This window comes from Phodopus roborovskii, unplaced genomic scaffold, assembly GCF_943737965.1.
Source record: "Phodopus roborovskii unplaced genomic scaffold, PHOROB, whole genome shotgun sequence".
NCBI lineage: Eukaryota > Metazoa > Chordata > Mammalia > Rodentia > Cricetidae > Phodopus > Phodopus roborovskii.
In genome coordinates, this window is record NW_026126625.1 from 6,304,920 (window position 1) to 6,321,464 (window position 16,545).

At 47.3% G+C, this 16,545-nt stretch overlaps 1 protein-coding gene across 1 annotated transcript in view; it reads right to left on the reverse strand.

Annotated features, from left to right (window-relative positions):
* Nucleotides 1–439: 439 nt before the first annotated feature.
* Crtc3 (CREB regulated transcription coactivator 3) overlaps nucleotides 440–16,545 on the reverse strand; it is a 104,449-nt gene continuing 88,343 nt past the window's right edge. The window contains exons 10-16 of the mRNA XM_051206529.1: nucleotides 14,002–14,201; nucleotides 9,959–10,257; nucleotides 7,160–7,180; nucleotides 6,461–6,640; nucleotides 6,294–6,374; nucleotides 4,029–4,131; nucleotides 440–3,522 (exon numbers count right to left, since the gene is read on the reverse strand). Coding sequence (XP_051062486.1) covers nucleotides 3,314–3,522; nucleotides 4,029–4,131; nucleotides 6,294–6,374; nucleotides 6,461–6,640; nucleotides 7,160–7,180; nucleotides 9,959–10,257; nucleotides 14,002–14,201 — 1,093 coding nt within the window. The 3' untranslated portion in view covers nucleotides 440–3,313. The remainder of the gene's footprint in view (nucleotides 3,523–4,028; nucleotides 4,132–6,293; nucleotides 6,375–6,460; nucleotides 6,641–7,159; nucleotides 7,181–9,958; nucleotides 10,258–14,001; nucleotides 14,202–16,545) is intronic.

Below are 16,545 nucleotides of genomic sequence, written 5' to 3' on the forward strand. Positions count from 1 at the left end.
AGAGAGGTAAGAATTCACGGTGGGACCAGAGCTGAGGTGGAGGCTCCGAAGGTACTGCCCAGAGGGGAGATCTCTGAAGAAGTCGTGTAGCCGAGAGGGAGTGCTTCTGAAGGAAAGGAGGGTTATGATGAGGGCAGAAAGCACTGGGGGGGGGTCAAGGCTGGTCCAGGACAGAGCAGCAGGGGTAAGGAGTGGTGGGGCCTTTGGTGGAGGCGGGAGGAAGCCAAAGACAGACATCCAGGGTGCCCTGCCCTGGCCTTGTTACCCAGGTTCAAAGAGACTGTGAAGCTTGCATATGTCATGAGAAAATTCAATAGCTGGTTGGTGAAGGACCCAGCAGAAAATGTTCAGAAATCAGGGACTGCCAGCCAAGTAGGCAGAGACAGCCAGTGAAGCTTCCCACCGAGCCGGTGCACCCAAGGTCAAAGAAACACAGAGAGCAGGTACAACCATATTGTGCTGCTTTTAATTATGAAAGATGTAAAATGATGCATTATAAAACTTGGAAGCTACTTTATACAAAGTCCAATCTTTCAATATTGCTTAACAGAGGGCCGGGAGTTAGGGCACGGCAGGAAGTCTGATTAGTTGCTGGGATGGCCCCATCCTGGAGCAGTGGGAAATGTGTGGAACCATCTGTGCATAAACCAGAAGAGCCCTGAAGAGTCCTAACAGGACATGTCTTCAGACACGCGTGAGCATGAACACACCACTTTCAGCTCAGAGACTACAGTAGACTTAGGAGAAGGGAGAGGGCAAAGGGGAACTGATCTTAGACATGATCCGAACATCTCCTCACACCCATATCCTAAAACCCACAACCACAACATTGCTAGAAAGGCGAGTACAGCGGGTGCAACCAAGTTAAAACACCAACAGTAGGTTTGAGGACGCCTGTAGCCCCTTCAGTGCTGAGGCCTGAGACAGGTTTGTCACAAAGGCAGCAGCAGGTGTGGGCTTACATGGCTGGGGTAGGCGGCACTGTCTCCTGGTGTCCTCACACCATCTAGACAAGGTGGGCTCTCCAGCGGCTTAAATCTTCTCCCATGAGAAGTTCAGGCTGGTGAACCTAACAGCAGATTCAACTCAGTGTTACACTGCACTGTTTTGCTTTTTTTGTTTTTTAATCGACTTCCCCCACAGCCAGTACTTCCCCATCAGCTGGAGAATAGCCCAGAGGTAAGGCAACTCCTGGTATGAAGTCCTGGGGTCTCTTATAACAAGGCAGTCCCCCTCCCCCATGCAATGATCCCATGAGTAAGGTATGATGCAGAGAGCAGATTGTGCTGGGATCCCTTTTTCTAAACTCTTCTATCAGCACCAATCCCCACCTGAAGGCTGCGGCCTGCTTTCGGGCCTGGGACAGGGACGGGACAGTGAGCATGGTGGGGTGCTGGGCAGCATGAGCAGTGAAACACTGTCCCTTTAACTAAAGTCACTCTTCTCTGGGAACTCACGCATAAAGCATGAGAGTCCCACTGGGAATGGGGCTCACAAGCAGAGGCCAGTAGCATCTTCTAGGGATGGAATCTAGTAGAGAGGATTCCAATTTGGTTTCCCAATTCAACAGCAGAGATTGAGGTAAGCAGGAGCACAAAATTCTTGGGTCCTAGAAGAAGGTGGAATATGGCACCTTCAGGGCTGTTTGAAGGATCATAAAGAAGGATCTCAGAAGAGAAGATGCAGACAAGGTGTGGAGGGTGCAGGAGCCAGCTGCCCCGGGCTCCTCCTGCCACAGGCACACGTGTCAGCTGCCTGCGTGGAAACAGTCATTGAGCCTCAGCTGCACCCCTATGTCTCCAGGAGGGTAGCAGCGGTCTAAGCAAAGATTCTCCATTAGCCCCTGCCCCTCCTCCATCTCTCTCATGCCTGACTCCTCCCCTGCGTGCTATGTGGGCATCTGGTCAAATTATTGTGTGGTAAGGTGTTAATGAATAACAGGAGTCCCATGAATCAGCCCTCATTTACTAAAAACTCATTTCTTAACCTCAACGTATGAACCTCTATTTTAGACAATTTAGAACAGAACATGGATCTGAGTTGGAAGATTTTGCTGTGGGGCCCAGTGAATGTTCCAGGGGCCCCACACTTAGGGGCTGTGGTGTGCTCAGCCATTCTGGATGACTCCCACCTAGCTGCTGAGGAACATAATCCCCAAAAAGATGGTGCTGAGCCCAGTGACAGATCTGGTCATCTAGTGTGTTAAGGCATATTTAAGTGAGTATGAATTAAAGGCACCAGTATGAGAAGGTTAAGCTCTGAGCTTAGGCAGGAAATAGAGACAGCTACAGGTCAGAATGCCCCTCCACATGGCATATTGATTCATGCACCCCTGATTGGGTGCCACACCCAGTCACACAGCACTCATTCTTACCAGGCACTTGGTAGGCACGAGGGGTTCAAGCAGGAACAAGGCACAGCTCCTGCCCTCTCAGAGCTTACAGTCTAGTGGGACTGCATTAAACAGAGAACGCTGGGGAGGAAAAGGGCAGTTCAGCCACTACGCTTTGATAGGAACCCCAGCAGCTCTGTCCAGTGGGGCATAGGGTGGCGGGCCTAAGACGGGGACATCTTGTGCAGGTGACATACCTGCAGCCTCCTAGAGGGAGAGCTGCCCTCTTTAGGCTCACCCTATGTCCAGGGAACTTTTCTTGAGTGAGCAAATGGGTCTCCCTCTCCTCCTGTCTGTGAGAAAAAGGTCCGTGTACAGGAAAGCAGCAGCAAAGTGATCACAGACTGGGAGAAAGCAAACTGAGCTCAGCTTGCCTAAGGACAGCCGCCCCGCCCTGGACGGGTGGGTAAGCTGCTTCACCTCATTACGCCATCTGGCAGAGCAATGGGGAGGCCCAGACTATCCACCAGCTGCGGGGTGCCTGGCCTTGCTGATCAGGCACAAAGGCATTGTGGTGCTCTGGTACCGTGGTGTGATAATGAGCCAACTCCGCAGGCCTGTGGCTCCCAACTGACTCCTACACTGGGTCCCACCTTCAGTGTTGACTGGGATCTGTGGTTCAGAGACTGGCGTTACACAGCACTCTATGTTTACAAACTGACTAGATGGCCAATAGAAAGAACGAACAGAGGGTGACACAGTGAGCTTCACAGTCATCAGAGGCTCCAAAGCAGCTGGCTTGCAGCAGTCCAGCCAGTGTCACAGGCCGGAGGGGCAGGATGCAGATAGGTCTAGAAAGCCATGACATCTGAGCTAGGACTTCAGGAGAGCCTGGGACAGCACGGCTGCCTCCAGTGTCGGCTGGCTCCGTTCTGGCCTGTGCGCAGGCCCTTTCAGGTCCCCTGCTGCACTGCACTGTGCTCATAGCCGGTCAGCTCGAAACGTCTCCTCCACAGAGGGGTCCAGCAGGCCCATGCTGGAATCACTTAGCATGTTGAGTCCATCCAGGCTCAACGGTTCGATCTGCAGCTCCTCTTCCAATGGAAACGGAGTGTCCATGTCCAGGCCAACCTCGGGCATGCCCGACAGCCCCCCACTAAGGCCTTTGTACAGACTGGCACTGGGATCTTCTGAAAGAGGCAGAGAGGAGATTTAGGGACAGGAGCACTGAGGCTTCTAAAGAGTGACAGTCCCCAGCATTCTAACCTGTCATCTTCCCAGGCAGGCCAGTGAACACCAACATACTGACTACACAAAGCCCACAGCTCTTGGGCCCTGAAATCAGCTTTTGTTTTTTTTAGACAGAGTCTTATTCTGTATGTAGCCTAAGGTTGGCCTCAAACTCAAGGGAACCATCCTGTCTCAGCTTTCCAAGGGCTTGAATTACAGCTATGCATGACCATGTCCAAATAAATCTTTGAATTTCTGTAGTTTTTCCCCCCTTTTAAATGGTTTTCAGTCACCAGAGACTAAATATTTTGGAAGTGTGCTGACCACCAGGCCCTTTCCTCATTGCCTGTCTCTGTCTCTGGGGGTCTATTTCATTCACAGAATTCAATATGATCTAAACTATCTTTAGAGGGAAATCCCTTTGAAATGAGATCAACAACAAAGCTGAAGGGTGGCCCACGCTTACCTGTCAGGACGGTGTTCGGGAAGCTCCCACAGTTGGAATACAGGTTAGGTCTCAAGTGAAATGAGTCCTGTGGCTCTCGGTGACTCTGCTGCACCAGAGGTACCTGGCAGAACCAAAAGCAACTCATGCAACGTGTCCACAGACTGTCCCGCAGTCCTGTCTCGCATCCCAGGGGGCTCTGCTGTGGTAACAACACGCCCTGGACATCAGGAGGGGTCCGTGAGGACCACAGTGTGGGTGGCTTTTCTCTGCTCACACTGTCTGTTACATGATCCCAAGAGACACCAGTGGCCACAGGGTCAGATTCTGAGTCTCAGATGTTTCTGCTCCTCAGACTCACCAAGACACGTGGGAGCCCATCACAGTTCCCTCTGTGCTCTCTGGCTTTCAGGGAAGTAAGAGTGAAATCTTCCCTCCACACTGGGCCAGCACCTCTCTAGGACAAAGCCTCTAAGGCCCAAGTAGGAATTGGGACTGATTTAGGAATTTTTGCTGAAATTAATTTTTTAGACCATTAAAAAAATAATGTTTCAGAAGAAAGACCTCCAACACTTTTGCGGGGAGTGCTGGGCTCTTTATAAAACTGTGAGGTAGATGCAGCTTGGTGCAAGAGTGCTTGCCTGGCATGTGTGAGACCCTGGGTCTCATGCCAAGCACCACAAAATACAAATCAATAACAGCAACAAAACAAAATGCAAGAGAGGTGAGGACTACTCCTCTTGCCACAAGGCATCACTATTGACCACTTGGCTATAGCTATCTTTATCTGTGTCACTATTGTTAAGTTCTGAAGGTGGGTCAACCCTCCCTTCACTTTTTAACCCATCCTGGAGCCTGACCTGTCTTTACTAAATACTACTGAAAACACAAAAGCAAAAGAAAGTGGCTGAATGGAAATGCCCTGCAGCAGGAACTTCCCCTATCCAGTCCTGGGCTAAGCTCTCCTAGAAGGAGACGCACTGAGCTCGGAGTGGCCCTAGGCTTGCAGGCAAGTGCTACACTATTTTCCAGCTCTGCTACTGCAGCCAGGTGTTATGCTTCCTTGTCCTTCAGATCCCCCCCCAACCTAGGGGATTGACTAGTTAGTTAGCTGCTATGGTGTGTGTGTGTGTGTGTGTGTGTGTGTGTGTGTGTGAGTGTGTGTGTGTACACATGTATTCTGTGTGCATCTGAAGGCCAGAAGACAACCTTGGGTGCTATTCCACAGATGCCATTCACCTTTTGAATTTAAGATGGGGTCTCTCATTGGCTTGGAACTCATCAGTTAAGCTTGGCTAGCCGGCCAGAAAGCCCTAGGGATTGTAGTTGCCTTTCTAGTGATGGGATTATGAGTGTGCACAATGGCACCTAGGATTTCTTTCATCTTTTATTTTTAAAAGAGTTATCTTTTAGCCAGGCATTGGTGGCCCACACCTTTAGTCTCAGCATTTGGGAGGCAGAGGCAAGCGGATCTCTGTGAGTTCGAGCGAGTTCCAGGACAGGTTTCAATACAGAGAAGCCCTGTCTCAAAAAAAAAACAAAAAAAAAACAAAACAAAAAAAAAAAAACAAAAAAAAAAAAAAACAAAACACAGATTTATTTTTATGCATATAAGTGTTGACCTACATATATTTTGTCCACCACATGCATGCCTGGTGTCCGAGGAGGCCAGAAGAAAGTCAGATGCCCTGGAACTGGATTTATGGATCTTTGTAAGCTGTTATGTGGTGCTGGGAACCAAACCTGGGACTTCTAAAAGAGCAACAAGTGCTCTTATCTGTTGAGCCATCTCTCCAGCCTCTGATGCTTCTTTTTTAAAGGGCATCTCATTATGTAGCTTTGGTTGGTCTAGCACTTCTACATATACAAGATGGATCACAAACTCACAGAAATATGCCTCCCTCTACACCCCAAATGCTGGGGTTAATGGTGTGCATCACTATACCTGGTGTCTACTTTATTAAAAGTAGGTTTCCGGGATGGAACTCAAATCCTTGTGCTTTATTGGTTAATTATCTCCCCAACTCTATGACTAGAGTGTTATCAAAATGCACCATTGTTCCAACAGTTCCTCTGCTGAGACCTGACCCTACTACACGAGGCATGTAAGGCATAAGGCAGCCGCCCAGTACTGAGTAAGAGGGAAGACGCAAGGCTCTCCTGGTCATGGAACACAACTGAAACAAAAGGGAGGTCTCATCTCTCAGGTTGAAGGGTCTATACACAGAACAACCTTGGTGGTGCATTTTATACCTCAGGAAAGGTAGGGCAGAAGCAGTCACTTACCTGTTGAGGAAAGCCAGGGCTGGGCCTCATGGGCTGTTGGTCAAAGCCCACATCTGGGAAGAAGTTGGTCACAGACGAGCCCTTTGGGAAATAAGGAGTAACTCTTTACAGTTGGAGCGCAGAGTGAAACAAGCATCCCCACCTCACCATGTCCCACAGGGACTAACCTGGGCAGTGAGGAGCTGGAAGTCCGACTGTGGCAGGGAGGGGGCTGCCTGGGGCGGATGAGCAGGGGCCTCCTGGGAATGGGGCTGCTGCAGGAGTGGCTGGGGCAGCTCCTGGGGTGTGGGGTAAGGGGGTGGTGGGGACACTTGGGCTTGAGCTTCTGTGGGCAGGAAGGATACCACCTGTGAAGTAAATCAAGTGACTCATTAGCTTCCAAGTGAGAAGCCGAGATGCCCTGCTCCTCTGTCTCCCGGCTCCTGCTCTTCCACAGCTCATCTCAGTTTCACACCCTTGAAAACATTTCCTATCAGTGGCATCTCTATTGTTTAAATAAACAAGAATATAGCCAGTTTCCTGTTTTCTCAGTGAAAATGATGTTTGTTGTTAAAGCCACGGCTGCTGGTGAGAGGTGGAAAGTGAAGAAGGTTCTCTGCTGTACTACCATCTTAAACTCGACTAAAGCGAGACGCTGACACAGCAGTAACAACAGTGAACAAAGCAGACACCACCACCACAAGCAACGCTGATGGGAGGAGAGAGAGAGAGAGCGCGAGAGAAGAAAATGGCAACACAACCTGTGAAGCAGCAGAACCGAGAAGGCCATGTGTGTCACCAAGGAAAACCAGGACTAATCTGATTCATGTGACCCAATTCCTGAAGAGCTCCAGGCTGTGCGAGGCAGCTAGTGCCCTCCCTGATGCTGCCCGGGGAGAGGAGGCTGGCTCTGGAGAGTAAAGGTAAGGTCTTTGCATGCCACAAGGTGAGCTATCTCCCTCCAACCTGGCGCCAGAGACTGTTCTCCAGACCCAAGCCCACGTATGAAACAGTGCAGTACTGCTCAGGGCTTTGAACCAGCCCGAGACTTCTCTAAACAGAAGTACTAGACAGAAGCCCCCCACAGAAATGAGAAAGACGGTTCTGTCATCAAGTATGCCTCAGTAAGCCCCTAGTCTCAGAGCCGCCTGTCAGCAATTTAGTGTCTTGCTCTTAAACGCAAGGGGAGAACCAAGGATTGCCAGACGGCCTCATCTCCAGGTGGGTAGGGTACCTGCCCGGCATGCCCATCAGAGCCCAAAGAGACACAGACCAGAAACATAGGAAGGAAGAAACAAGGAAAGTAGTTTACTATTGTAACATTTAGGCCATTTTAAATAATGCTTATCTTGGCCTGGTGTAGTAGCACACCTTAAAGCCTAGCACCTGGGAAGCAGAAGCAGGCAGATTTCTGAGACCAGTCTGGTCTACAGAGAGAGTTCTAGGACAGCCAGGCCTACACAGAGAAATCCTATTCAAAAACAAAATAAAACAAAAAACCCAAATGAATGAAAGTCAAGAGAAGAAATATGGGCATTAGAGGAAAATTTCACAGTGTTCAACATTTGTAAAATAGGAATTCCAGAGGAAATGGAGAAAAGCAAGGGAAATGTTATTGAAGAAATAATTAAAATTCCCAGAAACGATGGATGTAAGTTTCCAGACACAAGAAACTCAGCAAACCTCCAGACTCATTACAAGCCACACACATTATCTCAAAGTTTCACAATACTTGAGACAGGAACAACCACCCTAGATGCTTCCAGAGGAGTGAAGGAGATGCCATTTTAAGTCTTAGGTGTATGAGTGGAGTAGGTCAATCAATACCTCTAAAGTTCCAGATGGACATATCCCAATTTAGAGTTCTCTATCTAGCCAACTATTAACTAAATGGAAGGCAGAACAGATTTCCTCAATACCAGAGTTTGGGCTGAATTAGCAACACACAGCTAGAAAGTGCATCAACAGCAGGACATTAACATCTGGGAGCAAAACAAACACTCACTTTGTTATTTCATCATGTACTATGAGGGTCAAGTCTAACTACAGCACTGTAGCTATAGAAACACAAACACCACATATTGTTCTAACTGAAATTATAAAAAGTGATCAGACTCAGTAAGGTGTTTATGAAAGGGGCTGTGGGAGTGTTGAAGAAAGCTAAATCCCAGTCTTGGATGGCAGGATGTCATTAGATAATGCTTAACAGCAAAAATCTACAACAACACAAGCATGAAATAACATGTTTATACCAAAGAGATTAGCTAAGATGGTTGGAAAAGCCAACTCCAGCTAGTGAAAACTGTGGTTAATGGGTTATGGGAGACAGGCCCTTTAAAACGATTTGCTTTTTGGAACTACACGCATGAGTAAGACATTTTAAAATTTAAACATTAAATAAATAATAATAATAAAAATATTAGCGGTGGTGGCACACGCCTTTGATCCCAGCACTTGAGTGGTAGAGGCAGGCAGATTTCTGTGAGTTTGAGGTCAGCCTGGTCTAGAGTGAATTCCAGGATAGCCAGGGCTGTTACACAGAGAAACCCTGCTGTGAAAAACAACAACAAAAATTATAGTTAATGTTTTCTATCCTTAAAATGTAGTTAGAGAGCAAGAACACTTTTATAGCTCATAAAATAATCTCATACACAAAACAAAACTAAATAGGGGTGGGGGAATGGGGAGTTCAAGACAGGGTTTCTCTGTGTAATAGTCCGGGCTACCCAGGAACTCACTTTGTAGAACGGGCTGGCCTGGCCTCGAACTTACAGAGATCCACCTGCCTATGCCTCCTGAGCACTGGGATTAAAGGTGTGCACCACCACTGCCCAGCAATCCAGCAACATTTTTAAAATTTAATTAAAAAATAAAATCCCAAATGCTGTGTCATGTTCCTCAGAAGTGGCTCAAAATGTCAGCATCCCATCCCAGTAACTGGTAGAGTGATTAATAACCAGATCATGTGACTTCTTTCCTGGTGTTCCACTGACTCCTCTTCATAAACCATTACTCATTTACATGAAGCAATGAGTAATTAATGATGTTACAATGTCTCTAGGGTGTGGTAAATGGGTCAAAAATATATTTATCAATGATTATGGTAAAGAGAAACGCTCCAAGAGTTTAGAATAAAAACAAAGTCAGAAAGCCCAAGGTGACATTCCTCTACTTCTATAATGACTGTGACTCCCAAATATGCCTCTTTCTAAGCAGACTCCTTCTAGAGTGCTGTCACCCTTGTCAGAGCTAGTATTTCATATCATGAGAGTATTGTTCTTCAAGTGGGCAGTTGAATGAGGGAAGATTGAAGTGTTTGTGGGGCTCTTCTCTGTGACTTACTGTAGTTATTAGGTCAATGTTTGATTTTCCGTGCAGTTTGCAATTTAAACAGGTTTCTCTGAACTGCTGTTCATTCTCCAGACTCGACTCCACTCCTTTCCCCAGCCCCAACTTCAAGAGTTAATGGCTACAGATTGTTTAATATTTGCTTAAGGGCAGTACATATTACAAGTCGATTACAAATAAAAAATCATTAATGCATTCTGACTCATGAACACCTCTGCTCTCATTTTAGGAATAAGATAGAAATGAGTGTATTTGTAGTCTCAGGGATGTGCAGTGCAATAATAATGGCCCAGGCCTGAAATGGCCCCAAAGAAAAAGCTCAGCCTAGTCTTCCTCACCTGGGAGGCAGGGTATGGGTTCAATGGGCTGGTTGAAGAAAGCTGTCTGCTGAAGACTTGATGTGCTTCAGGGCCAGGAGAGAGCGTGAGAGGGCTGACTGGAGGCTGCCTGCGCCGAGAGGGGCCACTCAGGTTTGTGGTGGAGAGAGACGGGTTGCTAAGGGAGAAGAGACGGAGCGAGGGGTGAAGAGCAGATGCACTGGCCACAGATGTCTGTGGGGGGCTATTGAAGGATGATGATAGCCCAGTCTTATTGAGTGTGGCTTGGATGGAAGGATTACTTCGAGAACTCTGGAGACCTGCAAGATAACAAATCCACAGGTTTCTTGTTATGATTTCAGATCAAAGCTTTTGTTTTCCAAAGTGAACTTCCTACTAGCTATGTGATGACTGTGTGTGTGAAGAAGTTTCTGGGCAGCTCTCCTACTGGGAATGTCTTGGTGTACCAATGGCAAGGAAAGGCAACACCATAGGAGAGGTGCGGCCAAGCATCCAGCTTGGTGAGAGGAGAATTACTGCTTCCAAAAGGGAAAACGACTGAAAAACCATCCCGTGGAAGCTGGAGCAGGTGAGGAGTGGCGAGGAGCCTCGATTTAGAGCCTAGTGCATCCCCCCATCACATGACCTGGATCCTCTATGGCCACTGAAGAACGTGCCCCCATGCCCTCCCCCAGACCTCTCAGCCTTATAGGCAGTCCCTCACTCTTGCATTTTGGCCTCTTCATAAGCTGTCTGTTAACAATGTTTCCAAACTCAGGGTAGGATGTTTCTGGTAGTCCCTGTTCCTCTGAGGAGAAGTGGTGTGAGGGGAGTGAATCTTAGCATGAGCAAGACGTTTTGGGAATGGGGTCTTCATAGCACAGACACTGAGAGAAGAATTCCCGGAAGCTGGGACCCCACTGGACCAGAGGGAACAGCTCCACTCCATGAACAAGAAAGCTGCTTCCTTCAGAGGCCAGTATTTCAGCAGGCCACATCCACAGTTATTCAGTCCACCACATTTGTGTCTAAGTTGGGAAGCACAAATGTGTGTTTGTGGAGGTCAGGATAGCTCAGTGGCAGAACACTTGCCTGGAATTCTTGAGGCCCTAGGTGAGTGCTCCAGTACCTTGAGCAAAACCAAACAAAACAAAAGCAGAAACAAGTAAGGACAGCACCCTGCAAGCCAGCCCTTGAGGGGTAGAGGCGGTGGGGCCAAGAGTTCAAGATCTGCTAGCTGGAGGTCAGCCAGAGCCACATGGGAGTGTCTCAAAAAAACAAAATCAGGGTCAGCCAAATGGCTCAATGGGTAAAGGCACTTAGTGCCAAACCTAGTGTCCCTTGACTTGCACATGTGTACAGTTCTTGCACACGTGTGCATGCACGTGCATACACAGACCAAGTAAAAATATAATGGAAGAAAAAATTGTTTGATAAAAATTACTGAAATGAAGAGATTACAAAATCAACTATTTTAGCTGGCAAAATTATTATGATTTAATTTAACTTTTTAAAATGGAGACAGGACATCTATCACATAGGCCAGGCCTGAGCAGAACTAGATTTGTAGCAAAGGATGACCTTGAACTCCTGATTTTCTTGCTTTTACTTCACAAATGCTTGGAGTGCAGGTGTGGAACACCATACCTAATACAAGATCATTAACTTAGTTTTATTTTTTTAAAGATGTATTTATTTTTATGTATACAGTGTTCTGCCTGCAGGCCAGAAGAGGGCGCCAGATCGAATTACAGATGGTTGTGAGCCACCATGTGGGTGCTAGGAATTGAACTCAGGACCTTTGGAAGAGCAGCCAGTGCTCTTAACTGCTGAGCCATTTCTGCAGCCCCGAGATTTTTAATTTTAAAAGTGTTTATTTACTTAGTATATGTGTATATGATGGGGAAGGGACACAAGCCTTGGCACATGTGGCGGCAGAGGACAACTCTGGAGTCACTTTCTCCATTCACCTTTGTGTGGGTTCTGGGGGTTGAACTCAGGTTTGGCAACAAGCGCTTTTATCCACTGAGCCATTTCATTAGCCTGAAAAAACATTTTTAAAGTTAGGAATGAAGTTTCTGATAGGACCCTGATCGTTATCCCACCACTCAATCGATGCAAACATGAGACTCACATAGCTCAAATAGTAAAGGAGAGCTAAGGGTGTGAATGCAAGACTTAAAAAGAAGCCTCCTTCAGAAAGAAAGCTCAAAGACACATGTACCAGGCTCTCTCTAGAATGGTAGCTCGGGCTGGTCTAGAATCGGTGATGCACCTGCCTTAGCTTTTTTATAATTTATTTATTTTTATTTTACGTGCATTGGTGTTTTGCTTGCATATACATCTGTGTGAGCAGGCCAGATCCGATTGAACTGGAGTTACAGACAGATGTGAGCTTCCATGTAGGTACTGGGAATTGAACCAGGGTCCTCTGGAAGAGCATCCAGTGCTCCTAACCGCTGAGCCATATCTCCAGTCCCTACCTTAGCTTTTTACACTTCATATGGCATATACTTAAACATTTTTATTTCATGTGTATGAATGCTTGTTTCATGCACATGCCTGGTGCTGGCGGAAGCCAAAAAGAGAACATCAGATGCCCTAGAACTGGGGTCCCAGGTGATTATGAGCCATCATGTGGATTCTAGGAACTGAACCTAGGTTCTCTGCAAAGAGTAGCAAAGTTCTTAACCACTGAGCCATCTCTGTAGCCTCAGTTGAAGGTGTGCACAGCACTACAATGCTAGATACTTAAGCTATGGTGTTCTGCATAAAATGATGTGTTTTGGAGAAGGTGACACAGTCAATAACTGAACATGACGTTTCAGGCAGAAGCAAAGGGTTAAAACCTACAGGTGGCAGCTTCCTCAAGACCCCAGGCAACTGTGGGGGATGTTGTTTTGTTTTAGTGACCCTGGGCATCATTGCCCACTGAGAATTCATCCAAAAGGGGTCTTGCCCAGGCTGAGTCTAGAACTTTCAAAGGGTTTGAGAGTTTCTGTTGTGAAATAATCAAAGAAACTCAGGGCTAAGAGGCTGGTGTCTTCTTAAACAGTGTCCCAGGTTCCCTACTACACTTGGGAACACCCTGCACTCAAGACATTGTCATGTGGCTTCACTATTCACTCTTGACAGTGAGCTTGCCCATATTTAACTTGATTTCTAAAAAAAAAAAAAAAACAAAATTAAAAAAGATGGTTTATTATTAAATGATACTCCCACCAAAAACAAAACAAAAAATACCTCCAAAAACAAAAATAAAGGTGATCTCTGCAACCAGCTGTGCAAAACCTAAATCACACTGCTCAGCAGAAGTCCCACAGCCCCAGTGCAGACCTGGAGGGCCATTCCCAGGTGGGCAGGCTCTGCTGCCTGGAAAGTCTTACTGAACCCAGAGTGGAAACCAGAAACCACTTCCTCCACCTACACTGTCACTGAGGAGCCTTCCAAATGGAACATTCCAGAGCAGGCGCCTGACTTGGGGCTGTACTACACCACTGGTAGAGGAGGGTCTACTGCCTGCTCTGGGTGCCGACAAGAGCACTGTTCGTTCAACGTGAAGTCAGCGGAGGGTCTGGACTGTGGGCAGTCAAGCCTGCAGTACGTCCACGTCACATCATAAGCAACATGGCTGCAGCCAGGACCACATCTGTGAGCACTTCTGAACACGTGGGTGTTTTTGAACTGTCGTAGATTTCTACTTAACCGACGTATGTTAAGTATAAGTATTTTCATCACGCCCACTGTAAATTTAAAATATTGTCCTTTTGAAATCCAGTGGGGAACTGGGGAGCTAAAGAAATGGATTAAACGATAAAAGATAACTATATGCTGATAGGAACGGCTAACATTGTTCAGTTGGCATAGAATGGCACCTACTTCTCTACTCCCAAACATTCCTCCCCAAGTTCTGTGTACACATGGGTTTGTGAAGACAATGGAGAATGTGGTGTAGCAGAACTACTCCAATGCCTGTCAATCAAGTGGAGCTAGGAGCCCAGAGCAGACACTAACCAGCGCGAAGGATCCTGTAACATGTCGCCTTTCTACATGAGGGTACTTACCAGGGGAGTTTCGTATGCCCAGATGAGTCATAGCGGCGGGAAGGCTGCCCACACTATTCCCCACACTCATGCTGGTGTCCAGGGAGGCTGGCAGCGGTGCTGAGTAGTGCAGGTTGGTTAGATCTGGTAATGACCCTCCAGTGTTCAGGGTCCCCAGGAACGGTGAGAGGCCCATGTTCTGGCCATTATGTGGAAAAGCACTGAAAGCAAAGAAGGACTGCTTTAGACAGTGCGTCTGGCTGCTGGAAAATGGGACACATAGGTTGCCTTTTCCATGTCAGTGACTGTGGTCCCTGGGGGCCCTGCCTCGCCTGAGAGTGTGGACATCTGCTCACCCTCTCTGATATAATCCCCTGGCTTGATAAATGATACAGATGCCCTCACCTATGCTTATCTTACAGGGTATTCTCCAGATCATATTAGATCATGAATACTGCAAAGTTTAAGTCACTATATAAAATGTGAGATACTATGTCATATTTAGAGTTCTTTTTGCTAGCTTTCTAAATTATTTTTGCTACCAAAATTGCACAAAAAAGCAACTATATACACAAACCTTTGCATCAGCTCCTGCCTCCAGGTTCCTGTCCTCACTGCTTTTGACAGTGAACTATTACATGGAACTGTGAGTGAAATAAACCCTTTCCTGTCCAAGTTATTTTGGTCATGGTGCTTCATCACAGCAATAGTAACTCTAACTAAGATCCCTGGAGCTGAAGTTACACATGGTTGTAGGTCACCCATCTCTTTATCATTAAGCCATCTCTCCAGCCAAGTTTCCATAATCTTGAAAATAAGGAAAACATATTAGCACTCATTTATTAAGACCACTGACTGATTATCGCCTTCCAGGCACAAGGGAGGGCTCAGGAGATATGATGAGTCGATAGAGTAAGTAAGGTGTATGTTCATGGTTGAGTCTGCTTTGATGTTTGCACACCTGGGCAAGGATGCAAACCACAAATGGGAGTTAGCATTGTATCTGTTTTAATATGTGTGTGTTCGAAGACAGGACTTCTTACTGGACCTGGAACTAGGCTGGAAGCCAGCAAGCCCCCGGGGTTCTCCTGTCTCCACTCCCAAAAGCAGTGGGGTTATAGGCATACGTGCGCCATACCCAGCTTTTCATGAGGGGGCTGGGAATTTAAACTCAGTGTTCATAGCAAAAGCTATGAGCCCACTGAGCCCTCTCTCCAGTCCTTGCTTTAATCTTCCAAAGTTATAAAAAAGAACAAATTCTTGTGTCCAGAAAAAGCATACATTTATAATAGCTTTGATTCAAATGTAGACTTCCCAGAATTCTTGGGGTCCTGCATTAGCACACATTGGGAGAAACAGCCCAATCCTTAGCCCATATTTTCTTTCCTTACCCAGCCCTAGTCTGCACTGGAAGGCAGGCACGTGGCCATCCTACAAACACATGTGTACTGTGGGTCCCTGCAGTCCCTTGGACTCTGTGTAGCTTAGGAGTGGTCTCTCTAAAGGACAAGGCTTCTTAGTCCTCCTATGAGGGAATCATGTTCTTGGAGTCCATAAATGGAGCAGCACAATGATCAAGCAGGCAACTGTAGGAAGTATTCTACTCTTAGAGTGATTGGGCACAAGCAATACCAGGCACAAAATCTGGAGATGCCAAAGACAGGAAGAGTGGCGGTGAGGAAGGCTTCACTAGGGACATGACACAATACTCAAGGACCCGCAAGATGCTTGGTGTTGCTGGGGCCAGTGCAAGTAGTGCAGGTGTTGAGAGGTTAAGTGAGAGAGGCTAATGGGCAAGAAAACACAAGGGACGATACTGTCGGGAAGAGTCAGTCTTGGACTGTAGGAGAGAGGGAGCCAAGTGCAGGCTAGGGGAGCTACAGTAGTCACAGTGGGAAAGACTCAAGGGAACAGAGAGAGGGTAGGAGAAGAGAACAGAAGGCTCTTCAATGACCCAGCATGACTCAGGGCAGAGCAGTGCGGCTGAAGAGAGAGGAACAGCTGAAGAAAGCCACATAAGCCAGAGCAGGGAGAGGAATGATTCGCTCCACACAGCACACATTGCAGAGCAGGGACCAGCTGCAACTGTTGGCATAGGGCCTGCAGGAGACCCCGGTAAGCATAGTCATAAAGCGTGCAGCTTGTGAAATCCAACACACTCGTGCAACAACAGAGCCTGATGGGATCTAGAACGAGGGAGTGACTGGTATGTGGGAGGAGGCATCCTGGAGGCCCTGAAAGCTAAGTGGGAAGATGAAGAGCTCAGGTGTGCTAGGCAGGAAAACCATTTCGGTGGGAGTCAAAGCAGGGGCAGCACATTAAAGCATAGACGTCCAGGAGCTGTGAAGACTGATGACCACTGAGGGGTAAGTTAGGAGGGTGGGGGTGATGGAGCCGGGACTACAACATCCTTATTAAACTGCGATAGCTGGCAGACTGCTGAGGACAAGGGCACCAGGGGAAGGCTAGGAAACGACACACCCAGTTTTCTTAGGATGGTTTGGTAGACAGACCTGGGAGGCAAAGAGCAAAGCCAGGAGGCAAAGGGGCAAGCGGTGGCTATGC